Here is a 27,330-nt window from a genome sequence, read left to right on the forward strand (position 1 = left end):
ACACCATCCTCTGAAAGCTGCATCTTGTCATTCGTCATCCGCAGTGTCCACTAAGATGGCAGATGGGGTAGCACCCACTTGGAGGACCCTCCCAGGTTGAGATGAACATTGTTTTATCAAATTCCTGCCTTGTATCTCATAACTCTTCCATTTCTCACCCCCTGCTAGATCCACGGGCTGACAGACTATTACTACTCCTACAACACTACATTTATTTCCAAAACCTTTTTGAGCAGTCTCTTAATTTATCTGTGCTGCTTTCTCAGTGGGCTGTTTGTCCCAGAGCCTGAAGCTGCTGCGCTGCCCTGCAGAGCTGTGGCTGCCATGGCTCTGCTCTTCCATGTTCCTGTCACAGCTGTTCAATGGGGCAGCTTGGCTGTTGCCCCAGTAAGTTGCTGCAGCTTCTGTTCCATCTTTTCCCACCTCGTTGACCAGACTGGTTGGTTCCATCACAGCAGGCACTGTGCTCTCGTGGCTTTGTTCTTTAGTTACAGGCAGGAGCTTTTTATATTTTTTCATAACCTTACCCATCGTATTATTCCAGAGAACACAATTACAACTGTTCTAGTCCCATACCCTTTGTATTACAGACCAGACTCTTATAGGGGAACTTTTGTAGCAAAAGAATAACTTTGAGCCCTCACTTGCTTTCCTAACATTGTTTTTAAAGTTTCTTGTTACACCTGACGTAACTTCTTTCATAGCCTTGCTTGGCTCTGGTATAATGGCAAAATTCTGTACAGTCTTTGTTGTTTCTCAGGATACATGAAGAGCTTTCACCATTTTAGTGAAATTTCTGTGCCTAAAAACCAAATTCATATTCTTGCTTTTCTTATATGAACATCTAAGGTGTCTTCTGAAATGAAGTACTTGGAAATGCTCATGGACTTTCTGATCTCTCCAGTGGGAGTGAAGTTCTGAATGGCCGTTGTAGCCTGGTCCCAAATTTTAAGGCAGGACTTGCAAAATTTTTTTTCCATCTGCAGGAGCAAGAGGATATTGATCTTGAGATCATTTCCACAGCAGTGTTCCTCTGGCTTGCCTGCTCAGAGTTGCAGAATTAATTCAGAGCAAGGACTGAAATAGTGGGAGTTCCTAGGACTCACTCAAAGCCATCTGCATTGCTGCTCTTTAAAGCAGGGAGCAATTCATGGCCCGGGATATGAAACCAGGACTGACTCCATGTTCCTACATTTGGAACTTGAATTCCAGAGTGGCTGGTAGTTATGGAGAATAAGGCACTGCATTGAATTTCAGTATGTGCTGCCAGTTTCTAGAGGAATTCTAGGAAAATGAATGACTCTTCCTTTTGTTTCCCAAAAACTGGTTGTGTTACAGCATAAATCCAATACTAGGATAGTGGTTATTTCTCCCTCTCTCTAGTGTGGTTATGAGCCTGTTGAAAAAGACTTGATATCATGCCATCCCTAGTGCTTCCTGTGTGCTTATAAAGCACATATTTGCATATGAATAGTTTGGATTGCTGATTTATTAAAGACTGAAAATAATACCTTTGGACGTCTTTTTCCAGGGTACTTGAAAGTTGCTTAGTGGATGTAATCTTCTGGCAAGAAAGACCTTCCAGTTGCTGCTGGATTTAATAGACTTGTGAAGAATGCTTCAGTAATGAACTAGAGAGTTCTGATTCATCCTCATCACTTTCCAACAAAACTTCCTTGGTAAAAAATTTCATAAGTGCTTCAGTGGCTTGTTTGCTCTAAAGTTCTGCCTTCTTTCACCATCTAGTCCTTAACTAATAACTAGGAAGCTTCTTGTTCTCATTAAATATGCAGTATCTTTGCACAGCCTGAATGTCAAGTGCAAAAAACAACCCACTTCAGTCTACCTCAACAGTGTGAGAATAACAAAACCCCTGCATAAACCTGAGTACAAATAAAAATAAGTGTCCAAGTTCCTTCAGGTGAGATCTATGGAGGGCACCAAATTAAGTGCCACATCCTTTATTATAAATACATGTTTATTATAAATATGGAATGTATGCACATGTACACAGATCCAGAGTCTGCTATAAATCCAGCAAACTATCCAGGTTCATAATGTGTCTGAACTGGTAGATCAGATGGTTTTTTAAAAGGAAGGGCTTTGGTTTTAGTAGAAACTTGATGACTTGAATCCAGCCAGTCTGGCCCTCTTTCCACCTCTTCCATCAGTCATGGCCTCTCATTTCTTGGATTCAAGCATGAAAGAGCTCCTGTAGATTCTGAAGATGGGACATAATTCTAACTTGTATGCTAATTGCTGCCTGAGCTTGTCTAGTTTGATGGATCTGAGTCCCGGGATCCTAATTTTGAGGTAAGGACCTAAGCTGGGAGCTGCTTAGGGGAGTTGCTGAAAGTGCATTTATCATGCCTACATGGTGAGGAGTTGCATGGGGATAGTCTCTGGTGTGCTTCCAGCTGCCAGTGCTCCTCAGCCTGCTGGCACTCGTTAGAACTAAATAATGACCTTGAAAGAACACTAAATTGTATTTTGATATTAAGCTTTTCCTAAATAAGTCTGACAAACAGTTACTTCTACATGAATGATTAAGAAGGGGCTACTGTGCACAAATCTGAAATGTAGTCTGTCCATTGGTATCCACAGGTCTATCCATAGGTATAGTTGCCTTAATCCAGAGCAGTAGCCCCTGTGTAGCGAGGGGGTCATGCAGTCGCGGGGCTGTGTCTGAAATGGAACAGGTCTCTCTTGATTTGAATGGCAGGGTGGTTAAAGCAGCTGGTAAAAAGCTTTCCTGAATGTGAGCTTGAATTGTCATGGGAAACTTTTACTGAGCTCTTGTCAGTGTTCCATTCTCTTTTAAAATCACCAAAACAAATATTTGGTTAGATTATGTATTTTTCTATTCAAAGCTTGTAATACTCGATCACATAAAAGAGATGGAGCGTTTCCCTGTCCGGTCAGGTGTCAAACTTGTTGACAGTGGAATAGGTTTGTTTGTCACCGCCCTAATAAAATGCTGATCACTTTTTTGGTGTATGATTTTTAAAGTTTCACAGTTCACAATGACTCAAAGTGCAAGGTAGATTAAACCAAATGCTGGGATCAGATCCTTTCCGTGTCCTAAACGCACACGTTTTGTTCCCGACTGAGAGCTCTTTGTGTGCTGCTTGGCTGAGACCGTGGTGGCTTAGAGCCTGTGTAGAAGAAGGTGCTGATGTCTGGAGTAAGCAAGTGGTGGTAAAAATAAATTGTACTCATTGTAGGTTCAGGTTAAGAACTTTATAAAATTCATGTCAGGTTCTCTTGCTGGATTAATGTAAACTGCTTTGTTTGCAGGGTTTATTGTCATCCCAAAACCAGGCCAATTCTCCAAGTGGAACTGTAGTATAGCCATCACACTACTGCTAGCAAATCTCTGAACGCAGGACAAGAAGTAATGACAGTGGAACCAGGAGCTGTTCTTCAGGCAAAGAGCATCACAAATTTTAATGTGGCAGAGTGTAAACATGGAATTATGTGAATCACATAGTGACTTGCAAAGGACAAATGCAATGGGTTCTCACTACAGCCGATCCTGGTAGGCTGCTCACCCAAGGAAGAGTTTGCATTGGAGAAAAAGCAAAAAGCTTCCTTTGGTGCTGCAGGAAAAAGTAGTAACATATTTGGTTTTCTTTATACTTTTCAAGTCCAGTGTAATTTAATCTCTCTATATAAATATATAAATAAAAGATATATATATATATATATATATAGTGTAAAATAAGATATGTTTCTTAAATTCAAGTAAGTTCAATGGTTAAACTAGTACTTCACCATTGTTTATTTTGCACTGATTTTTTTAACCAGAGATGGCTAGAAGACAGCCTGGAATGCACTCATGGAAAATGAAAGTCATTACTTTCTGGCTTCAAAATGTTATTCAGGAAGATGGATGCTGCAATCATAGATTTTTTTAAAACAAAATTGTTTTGCACTTAAATAGTTTAATGCTAATAGAGAATTACTTTAAAATTGGTGTTCAGACACCAGAAAAACTATGTTGTGGAGAAAAGATCCTTTGTATCTATTAAACATTTATTTTAATATTGTTGGTTTCAACGGCAATCGGCTCTGTATTATATGTATAAATAATGTAATTCAGTGATGGGGGAGGGGAGTAACGGATCATTACACTAGAGATTCTCATTCATTTAAGAAAGTGATATTTCTAATTCAGAAAATACATATTAAACTATCTTGAATATGCATTTTTGTTTACTTTCTGTTCAAATTCGATCACTTTTGATGTAACCAATCCTTTGTTGAATTAAATGTTTGGTACAGAAATACTAACTAAACTTTGTAGAACAAATTCCTTTCAAAAATATCTCACCTAGAGTATTACTTCTTATTTAATAGAGTTGAATTTCACTTAGGAAAGTGAAATACAATTGTTCTGTTCTCATTCCTAACAGCTTATCTCCAAACACATAATGAAGTTTAAATACATCATACAGCACAAGTCTCACAGGCAGAACTTCATGAGGTGATCCTGTAGTCTCGTGTGTTTGGAGTTGGGAAGTGGAAGATCCCAGAGTAGTAGCTGTACACTCTTTCTGACTTGGCAGTCAGAAACTGGGTCAACGTACTGGAGTATTCTGAGACTCTTTTGTTTTACATCAGGCATCTCATTTATAATTCAATGCTCTTAAACTGATAAGTGTGACAGGGTCAGACAGATCCACGGATTTGCAGAGGTGTAACGCTGTTTGTCTGAACACTCCTCATTTTTAACCAGTCAGCAACACAACACACAGCACTTAAATTGTTTTCAGTAGTTCTTGCAAAGATTAACTCCTCTTTCCCCCCAGAGATGCTGCTCCATGTCAAGCCTTGGAAAATAGAAGTATCCATCACATTCTTCCCTTTATCCTATGTAGCAATGATCACAATGGGATTTTGGAATCCTGCAGGCAGAGTGGGATGGAGGCTGCTCGCCTGGGACCGTGAACTTGCCTGAGGGTGTACGAGCTGTACCTGAGGCACATGTTACTGCCCTTCCTGCTCTCCAACGATAAAGCCTGGTAGAAATTTTTTAATTACATGTAAAATTTAGACATTTTCTGGCATGAGAAGTGATTTTTTCCCCCAGAAATTAACGAAAATTTTGGGAGAAGCAGCTGCAGTATCTCCTTGTAACTAAGTCTTAATCTTGCTATGCAGCCATGTAGGGAACTGCTAGATATGTTTATAAGCTGGGAATTAGTTGCCTACTTTATTCAAGATGGAGCTGTACTTTACAGTGCTTATCTGTTTGTGTTCTTCTAAAATACAAGGGATGGGGAAAATACTGAAACTGAGCAGGATTATTGTTCAGAAGTCTTGTTTTATTAACATAGTGGGTTTAACTGTTAAAATACAGATAAACCTTGTCACTGAAAACTAGTGTAGTTATCTCTCTGTAGACTTCTTTTATGTATGTACTTCATACGGTCTGAGTCAAAATGAAAGAGTTGACAAAATATGCAGTAACTTTAAAAGACTTTTTTCCTTCAGCTGGAAAAATACAAAACCAGTATGGAAAGAACTGCAGTATCCAACATCTGGGTAACAACAGCAGCTACTCGTATCCATGTTGTCCCTGCCACAAGTTCAGCAGCACACAAGGAATATTGTGGGGGTTTTCTTTTTTTCAGCCTCTTCTTGACTATTTGGACAATCATCTAGAAGTTTGAACTGCTCATGCCACACTCTATACCATAGGGAAAAAAAATCTTATAGGAATAAATAGGATACTAATAACTTACCGGGAAAGAACTTAGTTCTACTGTAGATACAGCTCTTAATAAACTTTTTCCTACTACATTAAAAAAAATAATTAACAGTGAGTGGAACACAAATAATCTCAATATGAAATTTTAGCTGAGAGAATGAGGGTAGGAACAATACTTGCCAATTTGCAGTTTAAAGTTTGATGTACTGTAACTATAAAGCAGGTGGAAAACTCAGGTTTGCTTATTCATCCAACTGCCAGAGAAGTGTAAATTGTCTCCAGAGGTTTAACAGCAAAGAACTTGTTATGAAATAAATATCCTTGAAGCACTGTATGTGCCACACTGTGTAAGATCCACCTGAAAGTGTAAAAGAAATGAAAAAAAATTCCAACGTGGTCCTTCACTTACTTCAGATTTGCAGTTTTCATAGTAAAAATGTGACATTGCCATTTTCATGACAACAGCCTGACCACCCCAGATACAGGGTATGAGACAACATACAAGATGTTACTGTGGTAGCCTCTTCTCTTCAGGTTAAAACTTACCAAGAATTCTGACTTTGTATTTTTCCTGGCATATGAATAATCACCTACCTGATATATTAATTATGAAAGGAAACTGGCAATAACACTTTTAAAATCAGGAAGGTACCAAACTGTGCAAACACAATTTGAGGGAATTTTTTTTTTTTAGTTGAAATACTTAAATTTCAGCATCTGTGGTTTGAGGCTTCTAGAAAAAGATTACAGGAAGCTACCAACAGAATTAATACATCTCTATCAGGAACAGAGTTCTGCTAATCTGAGCTTTGACCTCCTGCTAGGTAAGAGAGCTTTTAGAGTGGAAACAATCTGTCAAATGTGGGTAGTAGGATTTGTCCTCTGTTTTTTGTAAGGAATTAACAACAGTGGAGAGCAAGCTCCCTTGGATCCAGTAAGTTACCTGTTTTCAGACCATCATTTTTACTGCTGCACACTATGCTCAGCTTCAGATATATTAGCACTAAGCAACTCACCATTTTCCTCTATGGAAAAAACACTGGATAAGCTCATGGCACCTTCTGCTCAAGAGTTCCAAAGGTAAGAAGTCTGAGGCTGCTGTTACACTGTGTTGCCTATAGACTTGCAGTCCTTAATTCCATTTCCTAAGTGTAGTATCACACCTTTCTTTTATATATATACATCTGTATAAACCTATGCTAGTTTTATATATATATATATCTTATATATTTAATATATATATAAACCTGTGGTAGTTATTCAAACAAATACAGGATTGCCTTATGGTTGAAGTTCTCTGTCAGTATAAGGTGCTAACATAAAAGCAGGACAAAGTAGAGAGATGATTAACTGGAACATGTAACAGAGCAGGAAAACTCCTCCAGTCGTGGTAGTTTTATGTACCCTCACTGCACTTGGGAGACACCCGGGTCAGGAGCACATTTTCTGCTTGGAACTGGAGGAAAGCAGCATCCATCCACATGGGTTTTAATAAAATGAGAAAGAGCAGTTACCTGTACCACTGTGTTCTGCTGTTTAATTCTCCCTTTGTTTTGATGTTCTCACTCTACTGGTGCAGAGCACTTGCTCCACTAAAACTCAGCTTATGTATTTGTTCAGTCCTAGTAACAGAAATCTGCTCTTCCTCTGGCACACCTAGGATGAGTGGCAGCAGTACAAGTTTCCCTGCAGAGCCTTGTTTAAGTGCTGTAGCCTTATTTTACAAGAATTCTTGCCAGGGTGGGATATTTTTCCATTCTTGCTCTTGAGATTCTGAAAGTTTGCTATGAACAGAATAAATTGAACAAAGGTACATGATGCAGGTGCACAGTATTTAACTTGGATAGTCAAATTTGAATAAATACAAAAAAATGACTCTCACAGTATGCACCACCACATTTACCCTGTGAATATTTTCACATTTTAAAGAACCTGCTAGTAAATGTCACATTGATCCTCAGTACAGTATGTGAAAATAATACCTTCTTCAAAACATGAAGATAAACATAAGATAGACAAGTGCTTTTAAGCCGTAGATGGCAAAAGGACTCATAAAGAACTTGAGTCTCATGAGCTTCCCCACATTCTGGGGAATTTGGGCGTGCTCAAAGTTGTCCAGAATCTGAAAGGTAGAACAAGGAATAGGATCTAATCCAGTCACAACAGAACCTTAAAAGTGCTGAGAGGCCTCTTCTGAAAAAAACAACCAACCAACAAACCACAACAAAAGGAGCATAATGAGAGCATAATGGGCATAACTTTTATTCTAGATGACTTGTATCTTTACAAAATCTTTTTGTTAACCTAGATTTTACTGCATTGTTTGAGCTGCATCTTAACTGATTAGAAATAAAGAGTTTGAACTTAGAGCAGTAATCTCAAACTGATGCCTAACGCTTGGACGTGATGTGCTCCCCAGTGTGTTCTTCATGGTGCCTCTCTCACAACACACCCTTTGCCTCCTGCTCATGGCTGGGTTTTTGAACAGCAGCACCAAACCCCAGTGTTTGGTTTTGGAAAAAAAACGCTGATCACTTCTCAATTATGAGCAGACTAACTTTATATATAACTTATATAATTTATAAAAAACCAAAAAAAGTTATTTGCCAAACCTGTCCTCCATAAACACTTGGTAGGCAGAAGATTTTTAACCCCCCAGCTGAGTATGACTTGCACAGACTCTTGTTTTCTAAATAACAAAACTGTTCTGGAACACATCACCAAACTGAAGTATTGCAAATTAATTAATGCAAATTTTTAGATCTCAGGAGTTTTAAAATCAATGGTATCAAGCTGGAATAACAATTCTTTCCAAGTAAGATAAGGATGTTGCCCTTTAACTCTTACCTTTTATAGCAACAGGAAACTAACATTCTATTAAATTGTTACTGATGATCTGTGTGCAAAATTTCTGAAGTATGATGAGCTACATGCATTCACTGTGCTTTTAAGCCACTGGCTGCAATATCAGTCCCTCTTAAGACTTCTGATTAAAGTTCAGATCAATGGCTTGAAGCAAACTATGACTAAATTTTACTTGCTTTTGAATCAGATAAAAAGCTGGTTTAGCTTTTAGCTAGCTTACAGTTACATAAAAATATTCATCAGTTACAGAAACTGCATCAAAACCAAGTATCTCATATGATTGCACAATCTGCACAATCTCTGTAAAATCTGAGTTGGAAGTTGCTGAATAGAGGAGGAGAATAATTTCCAGAGCTGACAAAAAAAGAAATAAAATTTAAATCTAAGAAAAGTACAGCAGTTTGCTGACATTGGTAATGTAATTTGAAAACTTACATTCTGTAGATAACATTCCATTCCTAATACTTGAGCTCAAAGAACCCTTTTCATGTTATTTTTAACCAACCTCCTCCTCCACCAGGTTCTAAAAGGAACAAATACTTAGGAAGTTAAATGCAGAATGCTCTGTGCTCTGCCAGAACAATGCTTTAATTAAATATTGACCCACTTCAGGAACAGAATATCTAAATGATAGGAGAGCAGCCCTCAAACCTTGTGAGGTTTTCCTACAAATTGTCAGAGCAACAAAAAACCAGGCACTGCTGTTCTTGTTAGATCTTTAACAGCAGAAGCACGACTGGATCTGTCTTCACTGCACAGCAGTGCTTTTCCTCACTCTTCCTTCTAAAGCAGGCTTTAGTGGAAATGTTTCAGGGAAGGCTTAAATGCCTTCTGTTTCTCAGACTGTTGAGGAAGCAACAGAAGTTTGAAATACGCTTCAATGGGCGAGTGAGAGTCTACACCTCAATGTCTGATCCAATAAATTTAACAGACTGGAACACAGGGTTTCCACCGCTTTCCTTAGGTGCCCAGAAAACTGAGTGCAGTGTAGGAGTAGAACAGGAAGTCAATTTGGCTACTCCAGAAGAATTTCATTTTGGGAAATCTCCAAGAGGAGATCCATTTTGTTTTGTTGTTTGTGTTTTTTTTTCCTGGACTTTCCTAAGAGAATGCTTTTAAAATAAATAAACAAGGTTCAGGTTTTTTTCTGAGAACATCTTAAGGAATAAAAATAAAAGAGAAAATCCAAATAATCAGAGAAAAAACCCCAAACCTCGGCCAAATACTATTTCAGCTCATTCTTTTATAAAAGTGACTTGCCTCACTTGATGTTTCTTGTCATCTTTCCTAAAGGAACTCCTTACAAAGCCTACATTGATGAACTCCAGACCTAAACTGGTGGAAAAAGTAGCTCCTCCTATGGAAGGAGAGTTCATGCTTTCAAGGTTGAATGCCCAGCAGAAAATAATTTATAATTTTTCTTTGCTACTGTAGCAAGGTTTTTTTTTGAGAAAAACCTGTATTTGAAAGTTTTTGATGTAGTACTAAGTTCCATCTCACCTTGTCGATACAGCAAACCCTTAAGAGTGAATACGTTGAGTTTTTTCACATAGCTGGCATATAAACAAAGTTTTAGTTTGCCAGAATTTTTAATCAGATCTTAATTTTTTATTTTGTGTCAAAAACAAGCTTAGGATTTTCCCAGATATCATCTAAATACAAGATAATTAAGTTTAAAAATTATATCTTTTTATTTGCTCGAAATGTAGACTGAAGCCCTGAAAAGGCAAAAGCACACTTTCTGTCTCTGCCACAACTTCATCTGAAAACTCTTTAAGCCAAAGGCAGACAGCAAAACCAGGATGGTGATATTTAAAAATAAAGGCGGAGCTGACCCTTTAAGTAACGGTGACTCTGACAAAAGTCTACTGAAGGGATTATGGGGGTATCAGAGCTTCTAAATTCTAACTCATGTATGTCAGGGATTTGGGGGGAGGGGGAAAGGCATCAGACCAAATAAAGATCTGTGTTTAGGCAGACGGAATAAACCCAAGTAATCAGCTTAAGTTAAACATTTGTTTCTAGCTAACAAGCTCAGTGCTACAAATTACTTTCTCTAAATGGGCTGACAATTCTTCCACTTAAATACTACCTGTCTTAAACTTGCCTTTGGAATTTGGCACAAATATGGAGGTACTCACCCTTATGTATTACTTACTAATCTTAGTTTTTTGTGCAGGGTCAAAGTTTGTGTATCAGCTGCCCTAAAAAGTCTGGGGGAAAAAGAGTAGAGAAAAACATCAGTTGTGCTTCAGGTGAGGTTTGGACTCAAGGCAAAGAATTACATTGACTTGAGTTACATTCATTGTATTGCAAGCCAAGAACTTGCCCTGGAAGCAAATTTCATTTCAGTCCAGCTGAAGTAAGGACAGCACTCCCCAAACTTTCTGATTTTAGTCTTCAAGAATGAAGTGATTTGAAGTCACTTGCCAGAGTTCCTGAAAATAAGGGTGCTGTAATGCTTGATGGGCAGCAGTTCTCTTATCGTGGTCATATTTCATCATTGCATGCAGGAGAGAGAAACCTTTGGCAGTCAATTTGTGCGCTAGAGGAGGTTTTCCTTTTCCTTTTTTAAAAGGGAAAATCAAAACTAGAAATTCTTGACCTGTGTTAAGCAAGCTAAGGAAAAAATTATTCATGCATATTCAGAGAGGATTACAATTTACTGAAAAGAAAGAATTCATCAGATTTAGGTAATCATTTATTAGGGACAAGTAAGTAGTACTTAGGAAAAAGATGTTTTCTTTCCTAAAATGTTACATCATTGGCCTTAAAGACACTATGGAAATAAAAGGCCAAATAAGACTGACATAGGCTCAGATTTTCTCTGGTCTGACTGTCTCTGGGTAGGGATAGAAGACGCTGCTCTTGGGTCAGCACAGAATGAGGTGTTTGTGGTGGTTCCCAGAGCAGAATTTGCACAGGGCTGTACAGTTCTGTTGTGGATATTTAAACAGTGAGATTAATAACTGTGGGAGTGCATACTTACTGCTTGAACTTCTTGAGAGTTGTTTTAGCAAGAGTGCCTATAATGTGGATTTTTGAAATTTGTTCCAGCTCATCAGATCCAAGAAAACTGCAAGGTAAGAGATGGTATTAGCACTAGAGAAGACACAGTTAAACTAGTTTAGTTGCATAGCTGCCACTTTGATTAAAAAAAAAAAAAAATCATTTCTAAAGAAGATAACATGTTAGAATTACTCATCTGTGGACAGTTTAATAATACCTACCAACAACTGATGGATAATGTGAGCAGCAGAGCAACACAATTGCAGGTTTGGATGGAAAGAGTAGTTTGGGTTTTTAAACAGAAACTTGTAGCTGTAAACTCTCCTCACTGGTTTGGGTAAAATATGTAAAGAGAACATCCCTCTTGGTGAAGGACAATGGATCTGGGATTTTGTTTGCTTCTAGTAAAGTGGCAGATCCCAGGAGACAATGGGGTTTCCTCATTTTAAGACAGCAAGTCAAGCAGTCCCTCTTGCTATGTATGCACATAGAAATACATATTTATCACACTCTATTCCTAAAAAACAGGTTCTTTGCAAGCAGGAATACTGGAAAGATGGTAATTTGAACTGCATTCCTGAGGTTGATCCTCAGTTAATATAAAACTTGTATAGAGTCCTTGAAAACACTGTTATCATAACAGAGCAATCTGACTTTAGTCAGGTCCACTACCATTCATTTCCTGTGCATGTTACTTTTTTCCTTGGGCTTTTAATTTAAGAAACACTTCAGCAGCACCATATGACTTTGGAAAGCAAATCACTCGGCCCTCTTTGTAGACAGGGTAAACTTCTTTTTAACTGTTTGCAAATTCAATCAAACAGCTGGCTGCACACTACTCTGAATGTCTTCATAAAGCTTTGAGTTGAGGAAGGAGAGAAAAGATCTGATTCACGTTGTGCAGCTGTATCAAGACAAGCAGCTGGGAGTAGCTTGTGTGAACAAAAAAAGTGTGCTGTCTTTGAATGTAAAACTGTAACATAGTGAAGAACAACTGTGCAAGCCATGAAAGAGTGCAATCCAGGAATCATGATTTATAAGGAACAGAAAGAGGGAAACTTAAGATTTGAAAGATCAGCATGGCTGAGTAAAAGACTAAAAGTTCTTACACAATGCTGTGTAAAGCATAAAGGCTTATGCAAACATTGAACAGCAACAACTGCATGATACACTGAAAACGAAACAATCCTGTCCATAACATCCTCTAGCTTGGCAAGACTATCTCTTTAATTTGGCAGTTTCCAATAAACATCCCTCATTTCTCTCTGAGCACACCTATAAGGTCTCTGAAAATGTGCAGTGGTTGCAAGAAGTGAAATTTTTTACATTAAGCTAAAATTACAAGGAAATATTTTTAAGGGGTTTTTTTTTGCCCTAAGAAAACTTAGAGAGTTTGCAGTGTGTAATTTTCTTGCCAAACTTCAAAGCCCACCTGATTCAAACTGAAATGAAACAACGTGGCATTTTTAAGGCTTTTGGTCCCAATTACTTTGCAAGAGTTCTGCCACATTTGGGATTTTTCTATTAACAGTTTTCTTGCCGAAGCAGAACTGTTTCTACAAGTTAGCAGGCAAAGCATAATGGTTGTCATTTAATGTGATGGTGATGGCAGCAGCTGCACTTGCCATGTGGAGGAGGAGGAAAGAAGCAAAGCAAATGTTATCACTCCTGGTTGCATATCATAGACAGCAGTGTGGGAGGAGAATAAAGAAGAACTGCTGCTGTTGCTAGGGTACAAAGATATTGGAGAAATACTCATGGTGGTTATTTTTCCTTTTTTCTTGAAGACTAGTGACAAATTTTTTGAGTAATAGTTTCATCATCACCAAAAAGCTTAAAGGAGTTTAATCTGGGTTTTCCTGAACTCTTCCTTCATCAGAATCCGATTTCAAAATATTCCAGCGCACGAGGTCTTAAACAGCACCAGGGTCTTAAATGCACTATACTATAAATCAAAGTCACAAATCAGAGGGAGTGTATTCTCTAATCTCCTCTGGTTTTGCAAAAACTATTAGCCAAAAAAGAGGGAAATATTTCATCACCAAGTGTATTAACTACACTGAGAATAGTTAGTGATGCTCACGAGAGGAAATGAGCCATACTATATACAGAGAAAAGCAGAGAAAGTAAAATTTTACTAAATATGAAGTCATTGGGGGAAAAAAAAATGTTCAAAAATGTTATTTTCTTTGTAAATAAAATGGCTGTAATGTTGGTTGTACTATGTTCTCTTGAATATGCAACTGCTTTTATTACTAACCTGCCATAGGATGAAGAGAGTGCCAGGCCAGACCGGATTAGTGCCTCATGAACCCTGCAGATTAAGCACAGAAGAAGCTTCCACAAATCCATGGAAACGAAGATCATATTACCACGTGCCCTTAATTTATTTACTTTTGATTATCTTGAATAACAATAAGAAAAGCCTTCCACTGAACACTGTACCTTGTGATTTCACAGAAAACACAGCCAGCACTGCACATACCCGTTTTGTAACTTTAGTGGCCATTTGCAAGCAAACATTCAGGTGTTCGGTACCAGCGTGGGGAGGCACATCCCATATGTGTCTGCTGAGAACAGATACCCTACAGGATCCAAAATCTCCCAACTTCAAGGTATTCTGCTGCAAAAACAAGTAATGAATTTCAACAAACTACAGACAGTGAAATATTCAATCAAGTATTTTCCTTAAATGTGTGAAGCCATCATAAAAGAAATGACAGATTACTTTAAGAAGAAACTTTCCAAAATACCAGGAGTATCAAAGCAGTAAATAGCTTTTAAATAGCAAGTAGCTCCAGGCTTGAAGGTAATCTCTGTCCCATAGTATGTGCATATACCATTCTGTACATCATTAAAAGAAAGACCTAAGAGTTAATTGAAGAGCATATGGACTATTACTGAAGGGAAGGCTGCTAAATAGGACATCTAGATTAAGTTATTAGAGTTCTTCTGTTCAGCAGTGATATAATAGGTGGCTTTGGCTTCTCCTGTACACTTCTGTGACTTAAAAGAAAAATTTACCTCCAGAAAATAAAGTTGCATAAACTGAAATTAAAAAGCCTTGCTTTTAAAACTTTTAGCAGAATAACCTTCTGAAACTGTCGGGAGAAATTATTCCAATGAAGAAATCTTCTGAAAGCCAATGTCTTCTAGCTTTTGTATAACTTCCACTAAATGTAGGAATTGAATGTAGAAAGAAAGAACTGCAGAACTGAGCCCTACTACTTGTGTCTAGGTTAACACAAAGGAAAGTATATATTAATAGAGGATAAGAACAGGTTTTTAGATTGGAGGGAATACAGGCAGGCTGTAATACACCTGAGTTATTTCAGATTTTAGCTAGTAACAAGCTTGCTTGTTCATTCCCCAAGATCAGGAATACAGTATTAGAGGTAACTGTGTATATATTTTTTTTAAAACTGCACCTTTATTCATAAAGAAACATTACCTTCTCAGAGTTAAATATCCTCACATGAAATTAATTACCTTTATTATTTTTTCTGATTTCACATCTCTCTGAAATATCCTATTTCTGTACTAATATAAACACACCAGAGAGAAGAATTCAGTAAAAAGACAAACATTATCAGTGCTTCCAGTTATTTGTAAAAAAAAATACTTAGAGAAATTAACAGTTTTTGCAAACTTATCAACAGCATAGTAAAAAAATTAGCTTTGCCACTGTGGTGAGACAACAGCGACAGGTATTGGAATGGGGAACAGGCAAGTCCAGGAAGGGGATGCCAGGCTTTCTGCTTCTGCTCCCACTAGGACTACCTGAGGATTGCAAGGGCCACCCCCTCTCAGGAGGGCTTCCTGCCACAGGTCCTGGAGCTCCTTTGGGATGTTGGCAGCAGCTCGGGCTGCCTGATGCCTTCCAGGGCTCTGCTGCAGGCAAAGATGCATCTGGGCAACGGCCTCTTCTCTCCCTGCAGGTGTCTGCTGCTGCCCCAGACAGTTCTATGTCTCTGCTTAGAAATACCCTGAACTAAATATATGCTACATGCGCTGTAAAGTTGTCGCTGAACCAGGTCTCTTACCTATGTGTGCATTCGAGATTTGCATAACTGGTACATGTTGTTCTTAATTTTTTTTCAGGCAATGGCTTTCTCCTTCCTAGAATAAAATTTCAAGTTGTATAAGTCCTTTTTAGTAAAGAACAGAATACAAATACCCTACTCTTCAGCTTCCACAGATGCACTGATATCACCTTTTTCGATTATACTGTTTCTGTCATTTATAGCTAGCTTTGTAATCCATTTTCCACTCAACCTCAGACATAATTTAGATTTCAGTGTGCACCAGAATAGCTCAGCTAACAACTGCCAATTCAAGAGTCTGTAAGCTGTCTTAGTTTTTACTGCATGTATTTATTGCAGTATCTGTTCCCCCAAGTTCCACCAGAACTGCAATATTTCACTTCTGAACATCTAATTTCCTTTCTACACAAAGCAATTGTCCTTAAGGTTCAAGATTCATATCAATCACCTCAAGTTACTGCAGTGCTTAAATGACTGTGATTCACATTTGAATTGCAAATTAAAGGTTAACCAGTGTAGTTTAGCTTGCTGTTGCTGTTAGGTAATAATTACAGTTATAAAATTTATCTATTTTTCAGAGCCATTCAGTAACTGCTCAGCTTTTTTCTTTTATAGGCTCCAAAGGCCTTTTAATCTTGCTGTAATGCCTTTATGTAACGCTGCAATGCCATCAAGGGAGGCAGAAATGATCACATTTTTGAAAAACAAAGCAGGTACTGATCTGCCTGATGACAGTAGTATGAGTAATTGGCTGGGGAGGAGGAGGGAGATTATCAGGACAGTAACTCATTGAGGCCACCAGTCCTAGCAGCCAGCGGGACTTGTGTTCCCAACTGATTACAGGGCTCCTCCAGGCAGCCACATAATCCACTGAGCAGGATTAGATCACAAAGCACTTCGAACACAGTACCACTTACATTGGGAATTGTAGTGGTAGTGCCCCCGTGGAGATAAATGGTGCTTTAAACGTCAGGATTTTTGTCATTTATAATAGAAAAGATTTTATAAAATGCTGCTACTCAAATCAATTGGGATTATTATTAGTATTTAAGAAATCAGGCCTTCATAAAAAGAAGTCATGCTCAATTGCTTTTTCATTACAGTTCACTAGTAGAATCTGGAGCAGGTGCTCCTCTGCTTCCAAATTTATCATTAGAGAAACCCTATTTGGCAGTAATGGTGAAGTGAATCCTAAGGTAGTGGCACTTGAGTCTTCTGTCATTTCACTTGAGGCATCCCCCACACCTCTCTCTGAGACATACTTTTTACGTTGCTTTAAATGACCAAACTGCTCTTGATTAAACAAAGGGCAAGACTCTTCTTCAGTTATTAAATGACTTGTGATTCCTGACCGTAAATTAACAGCAAGAGAATTATGACTTCATGTAAAGACAAATAGCCTTGTCTTGGTTGAAGTAACATGGATCTCTTGGTTTATTAAGGAAAAAACCAAAAGTATCAACTTTCCACATTAGTAGCATTACAGTGACCCGTTCTCCTAATAACACAAGTGTCTCCATACACCTTGGTAAATTAAAAATTCATTTTCAGTCAACCCCTGTTTCAGGTTTTTCTTCATTACAAAATATTGTACAAACCATGCTTGCCTCTAAATCTTTCTAATGTAAAGATTTTTTAAATTGTTCTGCACCTACATTAAACCTGATTTTGCAAGGCAGAGCAGTCAGGAAATGACAGGCATTCGTGTTACTGTAGAAACTTCCCAAAGACTACAATTCCTCTGAAATGTAACTACTTTTGTACCCTCTGCAAATGGTTTTGTGACAGAGCATCGCTAATGAACAATTTAATTGTTCTACAAATTAGTAATGCACTCCTTCAAATCACACTGCTGAAAATTCCAAAGGAGCTCCTTCTACTTGCCATTGCTGTGTAAAGATTCTCAGTCAGTAAGGCTGGGAAATAAGATTTCTGGCTCAGAAATAAGATTATTTTCCCAGATTAATTACGTCCCTGGACCCTTTGCTGTATTTATTGTTGTTACATTTCTTGACTTTGCAACAAGCCACAACTAGAGTTGTTTGGGGAGAAAATGGATAAAAAACTATTTCTGCCCCATAGGAAATTGTGGTAAATGAAAATTTACTTTTAAACTCCAAAATTAATTTCTTAAAAATGCACTATACCTGAGACAGATTAAATGCTTGCATACTTCAGAATATCAAAATATTTTTTTGGTATTATAATCTCCATAGGAATCTGTTGTTCATTTTCCTTTTTTATTCTATGATTTGACAAGCTCCACCCCATGTGCTACCACCTCATACAACATGAAAAAAAGACACTGATTCATGGGAAACACAGTCCAGACACAAAACCAGGATATAAAGAAATTCAGGTAGACCCAGATTAATGTTCAGATAACTCCTAACTGCAGCATTTCAGATTACTATTGAACATAGATTTCATTTTTAACTGATTCACCGTGCCATAGAAATGGAGGTTATTAAAACTAAGTGGTAGGAAGATAATCTTCTTATGGAAAACCTGACTTTGATAAAAACTGTATTTAAAAAAAACCCAAAACAAAACCAGAACATACTGAAACTATGACTCTTAATTTTCATCTGAATACAATGCTTGATATAGGAGGCTTTTTCACATGAAAAGGAGAGAAACACTGAGAAATGTAACCAAATGAATGCAAGTACTCTGTTGTAAAAAAAAATAAAGGCAGTTAAAGAACAAACTTAAACATTCTGATTTTTCATAAATGAAGTACAGTATCTTTCCTGGAAGGAGAGGATGCAGGATTGTTTTTAATAAATATGCAATTACTCTGACTTCTCAGGATAACAAATCTATCCTGTAAAAACAAAATGTCTAATTAAAACCAGCAAACACTAATGTCTCCTTCAGTCATCAGCAAACAACTGTATTCTAATCTCACATTCTTATGTAGGTCAGAAAGAGAGTTACTCCTTCTGTTAGAGACCTGAATGCTCAGTGTCACAAATGTCATGTTTGGGAGCAAGTCTTTGTTCTCTTACACTGAATGACAGTTGCGTGCTCAGTTATTTAAAATAATCTCCCAATTGTTAAGACATTACAAATTCTTAATTAGTCATTTAAAAAAATCCTCTTCTGATAATGAATTGTAAGTATATGCCCCTTCATTAGCTGTATCTGTTAGTGTTTATACAAAATTTGGTTTTAAATCAGATTTTGTTCTAAACTTTTTTGTAGGAACTCTTCTTTAAGCTTTGTGGTCTCTGACACGCTTCCACAAACAGCTCCAGAATTTTTAAATAACGGTGGTTTCAGGGAACAATGTTATTTTATAAAGAAAACTTGGTAAAAGGCATTTTTACCAGATATAAAAACTGAAAATCATTATTCATTGGTTCAATAGTTTTGAAACAAATGGGAATAATTTTCTTATTATCTCACTGCAGTCCTGCCCTAACAAATCACAGAATCACAGAATATGCAAAGTTGGAAGAGACCCACAAGAACCTGTTTAAGTTTCATTTTTTGTTACATAAAGCAATTATTTTCTCTTTTGCAGTCAAGGTTGTTTGACTGTAGAATAGATGGCTATGGACCTGATGAGAAACCTGCATTCATGCCTCAAACAAGTGGGTATATTCCACTGACAAGAGCTAAAGGGAAAAGCAGTACAGCACAAAATTTCCCTGTGAGTTTTATGATCTGTAACAGTGAACAACCAAGTGAAACATAATTAATTCCACTTTGGGATCTACACAAGGAGAATTTGTGTGCTTCTTAAGCATATGCTACATACCTTTTATCAGCTCATAAATATCCATGTCCATAAATTCACATAGCCAGCGTTTCTATCACTGCAGAAACAATTAAGGAGACTTTAACCTAGAAATAAAACTTGATTTGTACACAGCATAGAAAAAAGTACTTAGTTTAACTGGTATTAAAATAGACATTTTAATTTTTAATTGATCCTGTCTCACAGAAGTTTTTAAACTTAAGTCTGAGGTATCATCGTTTTAGTTTATACTATTTGAAGTGTCCACTGCAGAAGTTAACTGATTTACTCAAGAAAGATGTCTTCTGGGCATATCACCCTGTTCAGGAACAAGAAATTTCCAGTAAATTAACTGATACAGTTTTACAATAAAAGGCAGGAAAGCCATTACAGCCAAATGTGAAGATACTTTCTAGTTAGATCACCAGTAGTGTTCTATTGCATGGAAATGAGTATCTGACTGGAATCACTGTTTTGCTGACAACAGCAATTTTAAGTATAATCATGATATAATATATCTGACACTTTATTTTCCATTTCACTGCCCTGCAGAGGCAGACAGCCTTAGGTCTTCCGTTTTCCCTGTAAGATAATTGCATTACAGCACATCTGCCCTGCAATGCTGTGTTAACCCAGGCAGTAAAAGGTGGGGGTACAATCTGCAGTTAGCTCAGACAGACAGCAGGAGCTCTGTGAGCTGGGTGGCCAGCTGGGTTACACTTGGGTAACAACACGGCAGCTGAGATTGAGAATTCCAGAAAGCCAAGCTGCTGACACCATCACCGGCTTCCCATGTGTTTGTAGGAAACAGGCCTGTCCTTAACAGTGTAGCACCCCAGCCTTGAGCAGAGGAATAAGACAGCCTGAAGGGCAATATAACATATTTTAGAGCAGTTGACAAGTTTTGTGTCAAGTATTTGAATAATGAAGGCTATGTCTGCTGTTGCAAAGCAATGGAGAGTAAATGCTGTCATAAAACGTGATCACTCTGTGAGACAGAACATGTCCCCAGAAGACACTGAAGTGCCTAATGAGCATGAGGAACCCAACTTCATCACTGACTGATCTCTTTCCAAGTGCACAGCTCAGCTGCTGTCTCACTCTGAGATCTAAACTTTTACTACTTGCAAAGGGGTTTCTGTAAAGTTACCTGTGAAATGACACTGCCAAATAGTTTGCCTCGATCCCGAGTTCAAACTGACAAGTCAAACCAAGATCCTTGAAGTATCAGAGCTTATTCCAGCAGATAAGCTCTGAGTGTGCCTAACCAAGACACTGTCCCAGTAGCCATGATGTGCAGTGAAAGCACTAAACTGGATATGGAACATGGGTTGAAATCACCAGCAAGTAGTACATATTATGAGATGAAATTTAACTATGCCTAACATATATTTAGTCTGTAATTTTAATACTGATGTTAAAATATTTTTTGTCTGCTGCAAAAGAGACAGAGAAAGTGAGAGCTACACCAGACTTTCTTAACAAAGGCAGGGATGTAGACTTCAGAATTTGAGAAATGTATTGTTTTTTCTTTTCTGTTTAAATAAAAAGCTGGTTAAGTGTCTACAGGTTGTCTCTAGACCCAAAAGTTACTGGATATTGTTCAAATAAAGGAATAAGGAAGAAAGAAATGAATGCATCATACTTACAAAACAACTTCATGTAAGCATAAAGATAGTAGGATGTGGACTCGGCCTCCTTACTGCTTGTATTTCTCTCAGATTATTCCCTTGTTTCATACTGAAGTTGAATTGAAAAGACTGACTTGGAGTCAGGGACTGGATTTTAATTGTCTTGGTTCCTTGCCAGGAGACTGTCAGAACCTACTCCACTCTACTCTGTCACTGAACTTTCAAATGCAGGACCTGACAAATGGTTTGCCTGCTGCTTCTTTACTGAGCAAATCAGTAATTAGTAAATGGCTTTAATCCTTCTTGCAGCCTGGAGTAGCTGGACTTACCCAAACAAGAAATGTAGTAACATACTGTGCTCCAACACCAGTTACCACGCCAAGGAGCTACCTGGCAGGACTTTTGTGTTGCATAATAGTATGTATGATATTGTTTCCTCTGTGCTGGTGCAGCATACATTCCAAACATTGCTCAGCATGATGCCTTGCCAAATGTAACATTTAAAGTTAACCTCTTACATGAAAAACAGACATTATTCAACTACTGTGTAATTATTTTTTTACCCTCCTGGACTTTAATAAACAAACAAAAAAAACATGCTACAGAAGCACTGTGGAGGATGCAGGAAATAAAGAGCTCTGCACACTGTTGAATGGATCAGAGCAGGACACATTCGCCTTTGCACAGTCAGACTTAAACACCAAAACAAAATTTTCCACTTTGAAGTGAGGAGAAATACCTTTTATGGGTAGGTTCAGCTTAAAACACTGTTATCTTTGCTAAAAGAGTTCACTTCATCAAAAGAATCTGTCAGTCAATTTATCAAAGGGCTAAAGGCCTAAAAGATGTTTTAGATAGCTACATGAAAGAGTCTGCTTGTTGAGCCCTACCACTAAGTTGTACACATCTGCCCTTGATAAAGTTAAGGAGATGGTTTAAATACTGTTTTGATCATAAATTGGACAATTCTGTCAGTTGTAGGAAACATATAAATGGACCAACGGATCTCTAACAACACAACAGAGAATCAGAAGCCACATTACTTGAAGATATTTGAGTCCTCTTCTTTTTTTTAACATACAATCTTTGAAGCTCTGAGTTACATTGTGAAATCTCACCTAAGAGCAAAATGTCCCATTTAACGTTGTACAAATGAGTCATTCCCAGTGATTTCACTAGGAACTCACTATATTTAACTGAGAATACAAAGTCAATAACCCAAGAGGCACTGGTTGGCACTTACATACTTGGAGGAGAATGTCAAGTCTATGTCTACACCCAGCCCTCTCCTCTATTTTCCTAACTGATAAAGAAGCACCTATTTTGTGACCATGTAACGTCTAGCTGATGGATGTAATTAAATATAAATGCAAATACGATGTAGAACTAATGCTATACACGGACTAAGGATAAATACCTTCATTAAAACAGTATTTAAATAAGCCTGAAAAAAGCATTCTCCAGGGAGAGGACTGACACATTTCCTCCTCCGATTATTATTTACGGTTAAAAGAAAAACAGGACAAGTCCATTCAGTGCATTTGGCAAGGCAGAAATCAACTGTTTAGTCCACATTCATCTTATTTTACCCTTGAACCAGTGGCCAGGAAGCATTTAATGCAGTGGATGACATCAACTGGAGCACTCAAGGAAATAACCCCCCAGTGCCAAATGGGAAGGCCCTGCCTAATCGGCAGCAGAGTTCCCTTTCTGTACCACATGCAAACCTTTTTAAACCATGGCATTAAAAAAACTTCACTTAGTCTTAATTCTGTATTTCCCCACCAAATTTAAGTAAGATTTCCAGAGAATTTCTATGATTAATTATGCATACCTTTCAAAATGTTGCTTCCTGTGTTTACATGCATAGTACTTTCCATTCCTAAGACTCAGTGTCTGCAGGACATCAGAAAATGCTCCCTCTCCTATCTTACCAACTGGTATCCTAAAAACAAAAATACACTGTTATAATGACTGTATAACAATTCTTCATTGATTTGTTAAATGCTGACTAATGGAAAACTTAAATAAAAGTTGGGGGTTTTTTTGTGAACACATAAGTTATTTGAGAGAAAATATAATGAAAAACAGCAAATGAAGTTTTGCTGCCTGTATTACAGAAATCTATTTTCCTGAAAGTAAAATACAGTAATTCTTAGACAATGAACTACCACCTTCTTGCTCAGAGACATGATTCCTCTGCAGGCAGCCCTTCCCACCTTTTTTCTGCTGCAGCACATTAGCAGCTCATATCTGAATTTATTCTTTGCTTCTCTCACCAAAAAAACCTCCAAAATCTCCAAACCTTTATTTATACTGTACTGAAAACATAAAACTATTTTGGAAAGCAAGTGTATCATGGAATCATTATTCTAACACAGGGGTTATTTGTTGGTTTGGGTTTTTTTGGGGGGCGGTGTTGTTTGGTTTTGCTTTTGCTTTTTTTTTTTTTAAGCAAAGCTTTATTCCCATATTAAATTCAGATATGAGTTTTGCACTAAAATAATGTTTGCCTTTGACAATGAAGTGCTCCAAACACAAGGATGTGAAAACTCAGTCAATTCTAATTCTGCAGAACTTTAAAAGATAAGAGTTATGAAGAAAGCTTTATTTATATTAATTTTTCAGTCTTCTAATTTCTATCAGAATTGACATTTCTTTTCTTTCCTCCTTTATTCTCCTTCAACTTTGTGATTAACTGTTCCTTACCAATCCCAGTGCCTGGTTACCTTCACCCACTTCATCCTCCTATTTCCTTTTATTTTTAGCATCTATAGATTCTATCCTTGATAATTTTTTCAGTCATTCCATCTCAGCCAAACCTAATTCTGGTTAGCTTTATGCTGCCGTTGCTTTTGACATGGTCTTATTATTTAAGGAAGATCCAAACCCAGTCATTTTGAGGGAGGCAGGGCAGGAAACTTCTTTTATCACATTCAGCCCTTTATGGGTGTCAGAATAACTGTGGGAGTCTCAAGCTCTGTCGATAGCAGTACATTCAGTGTAGCTGCCTGTATTACTTACTGTGACAACAGTCCCTGGCAGGGATTTGTCCTGTGAGAACCAACACTGTGAGGCACCTTCCTTGCCTGGTGTGAGGACCTTCTAAGGTCAGTTCTCGAGCAGTTTCTGTCCTACTGCTTTGTTTTGGAAGATAAGAGGATTTGCTAGTAGAGACGGGGGCCATTTCGTGCCAGTTGCTCTTTGTGTCCAAGATTTCCAGATATGTTTAATTTACAAGCATAAACACAGCCTCACAGTAGAGAAAGCCTGCCAAGAAATTTTTCAGAGGGAAAAGTTACTTAGGCAGGGGGCATTCTAACACTGTCTTCCAACTAACAATCAATTTGTGTTGTCTTCATCTCTTTTCTCCTCTTCAGCTTTCACACTTACTCCCTGTTAAAAAAAAAAAACAAACTGCAACGAAACAACAAAAAAGTGTTTCGTTTCCTTATGAGCCAAATGTTTATATTTTAATTTAGTAGAAACTTTCCCCTTGTAAACCTTCTCTCTTTCTCCAATACAGCAGCAGCACTTCTGTGAAATTGTTGGTTGCTCTTCTCATTTTTATCATCTGCTGCTTTGGTTTTCTGATCACTGTCTGTCCTGCTGCGTCATAAACTAACTAATTAGGCCACTTAAATTTGAAAAATTGGAAAATGCAGCGTAGTTTAAAATCACTCATACCTTCTAATACACTCTATACAGACAATGTACATGCAGAACTATTTTAAAAGCAGAAACAGAATTTGAAAATCATTATGGGTAAAGGAGGCAATTTCTAACAGAGACTCCAAAACAGAGAGGGCACCATGGGACTGTTTAATTCCTGTGGTTGTTATTTGATGACTGGACTGAGGAAATAACGCACCTCGTTAGCAGAAATCACACATTGCACCGTGTTTTCCACCCTCACTGTAAGTTTTCATTTCCTATCTAAATTGCTAAATATAAGATGGAGATCATAAATTCAGAATATTTAAACCCCACTCTTACAGAATTCCAAAGAGAAATTGTCAATGGATTTTTCTGGTAGCAACTTATACTCCAACCAGTTAGAAACACAATGACTATACTTGATCATATAATGTCAGAGCCACCCCTGTGACAAAAAATACCCAAGGCAGACACAAAATAAGTTAACTATTTGTTGACCTACTCTTTTATTATAATAAATGGCAGTCCCATATTTTTCTTTTCTCAAATGGAAGTAATTGATTCTCTGGCATTAAAAAAAAATAATCATGTGACCTGAAAATAAGATCTTAATATCTATGGCATACCAGTCATAGTGTTAATGAAACAAAGTACTTAGGCAGGGAAAGCATTATTGTACAAATTTCTTGAAAATATCTTCATATATATAAAGAAGTCACATAGTATATGTTTATATAATTTGGGTTTGTTTGTATTTTCTTCTATACATGTATTTTACTCCTACGAGAGAAGTCCAGATGACAGGGGAGGGCTCAAAACAATTTGATCTCTTTTAATTTTAAATTGAAGAATTCTAGTAGTGCAAGAAGAGCTAATCCTTTACACACTTTAAAATATTCTTGCAGCACTGAAGGTGTTTTTCATGTAAGCATATAAAGCTTGTTACAAAAATTTTTTACAACAGAGTGCTCTGTAGATAAACACTCCACACATAACAAACAACTGAGCCTTCAACTTAAGAGAGAGCCACTCAGAGAAAAGAATGACAGCAAAGACCTGAATACTTTCAATTAATTGAACAACATGCAGAATAAGGAATGAAAATAGTGTTATTTGATATGTCTCTTTGAAGCATAAAATCAACATGTAAGCTCTGAACAATCAGCAGCTGAAAGAAAATCAGGCATTGTAAGAATAAGAGCATAGGAGTTTATATGGAATAAGATGAAATAAAATTTAGACTAACAATTTATTACAAAATTTGATTTTGCATCCACAAGCCAAGGTTTCTGGAGATTCCTAAAAATCCACTTCAGCACCATCCTGATCCTTTGAGAGTGACCAGGCAGCAACAAAACCCCACCAAAACAACAGACTTCAAACACACCCTGAACAAGAACAGCCAGGTCACAGCCCAGCAATTGTAAGCTATGAAACTTAGTACAGCTACAAAACAAAACTTATTACCAGTTAGATTACCTTAATTTATGGTACTCAGAGACGAAGATGGACAGAAAGGTTAAAAATTTTAAGACTGAAGGCTTCTAGGATGAAATCAAAGGAAGTGTTTTAATTACACTTGCCCAGAACATTGAATGAAGGAGACCTGATCACTGGTTAGCAGTTCTTTCATGCCATCTGTAACAGATATTATCTAACCTCTCCCTTCCCTCCCTTCTGTTTCAGCACACACAGATGCTCAGGCTTGGAATCGTTAGTGGAAAGGGAAATAAAGGTTAGGAAGAACAAGTTGTAGCAATGTGAACTCGTCTAACACCAAAAAAGTGGCCATGAATCATTCAACAAAATAACAGTTTCATGTGCAAGAGGCTACAGAACCTAGGAAATAAGGAACAGTCTAAATTAACATTATGGGCAAGTGATGGAATTCAAAGACAACACCACTGTAACTAGAGAGCATGGAAGATTAATTATCATTTGCAACTAAAAAATCCAATACAAAATGACAGAAAAGACAGCACTACAACAGTCAAAACAGGATGTTATAAAAATCTAAAGCAGACACTTTGTTACAAAGATGCCAAGACGCTGAGAAAGAAAAAGCCATAATGTTTAAGTATGACACTGATGCACCTGGGAAGGGAGAAGCATCCAAAGAAGTTTAAAAAGCTGCACGAAATTGAGCTTCAGTCACAGCCACAAGGCCATGGCACGTAATCATTGCACTCAGAGACACGCCAGATGTGCAAGGTGTGACACAGGATGATGTGAAGAAGGATGCTAAGAGATGGAAGGAAAGACGTGCAGAGCAAGGAAAACTTAGCAATTCCCGAGAAAGCACTTGGAGAGACCAGCAGACAGAGAGGGCGATGCTCCACAGCAGTGGGACAAAGATCTATTCGCACCCTGTCATGGGACGCAGAGGGACCAGCGTTGGCAAGTGAGATCCAGGAGCTGCCCACGGGCTGTGGGGACGGCGTTCCCAGGGGCCACAGGAACACCTACGGCCCCCTCAGCGCGGGTGCTCCCGGGGGCTGCGGCCCCCTCGGCGACCACCGGCCCCCCCCAGAGGCGCCAGGCCCCCGCCACCCCTCAGGAAGGGCCCGCGGCTTTCCCTCGCGCCCCCTTACTGCTCATCCCGCGCCGTCCCGCAGGTCCCAGGCCGGGCGGGCGAGCAGCCGCTCCCGCCCCGGCCCCGCTGCTAGC

General features: G+C 38.0%; 2 protein-coding genes across 9 annotated transcripts in view; one reads left to right on the forward strand and one right to left on the reverse strand.

The window, feature by feature from the left end:
* WDR20 (WD repeat domain 20) overlaps positions 1-4,293 on the forward strand; it is a 45,818-nt gene extending 41,525 nt beyond the window's left edge. For 4 of the 8 annotated variants that reach the window (XR_004357515.1, XR_004357512.1, XM_032690245.1 and 1 more), the window contains one exon: positions 3,298-4,293. Coding sequence is in view for 3 of the 8 variants with exons in the window: in XM_032690245.1 (XP_032546136.1) it covers positions 3,298-3,351 (54 nt within the window). In the remaining 5 variants the exon portion in view is untranslated. Of the gene's footprint in view, positions 1-1,531; positions 2,314-3,297 lie in introns of all 8 variants that reach the window. The other 4 variants (XR_004357516.1, XR_004357513.1, XM_032690243.1 and 1 more) reach the window with 3 other exon arrangements.
* Positions 4,294-5,306: 1,013 nt separating this feature from the next.
* On the reverse strand, positions 5,307-27,325 carry MOK (MOK protein kinase; the record flags this gene model as incomplete). The annotated part of the gene is made up of 5 exons (XM_032690250.1): positions 5,307-9,690; positions 11,568-11,654; positions 13,848-13,901; positions 22,841-22,951; positions 27,255-27,325. Coding segments are annotated over 5 exons (420 nt in total), but the record flags the coding sequence as incomplete, so codon positions are not given.
* Between the last annotated feature and the right edge of the window lie 5 nt (positions 27,326-27,330).

This window comes from Chiroxiphia lanceolata, chromosome 6, assembly GCF_009829145.1.
Source record: "Chiroxiphia lanceolata isolate bChiLan1 chromosome 6, bChiLan1.pri, whole genome shotgun sequence".
In the NCBI taxonomy this organism is placed as follows: domain Eukaryota; kingdom Metazoa; phylum Chordata; class Aves; order Passeriformes; family Pipridae; genus Chiroxiphia; species Chiroxiphia lanceolata.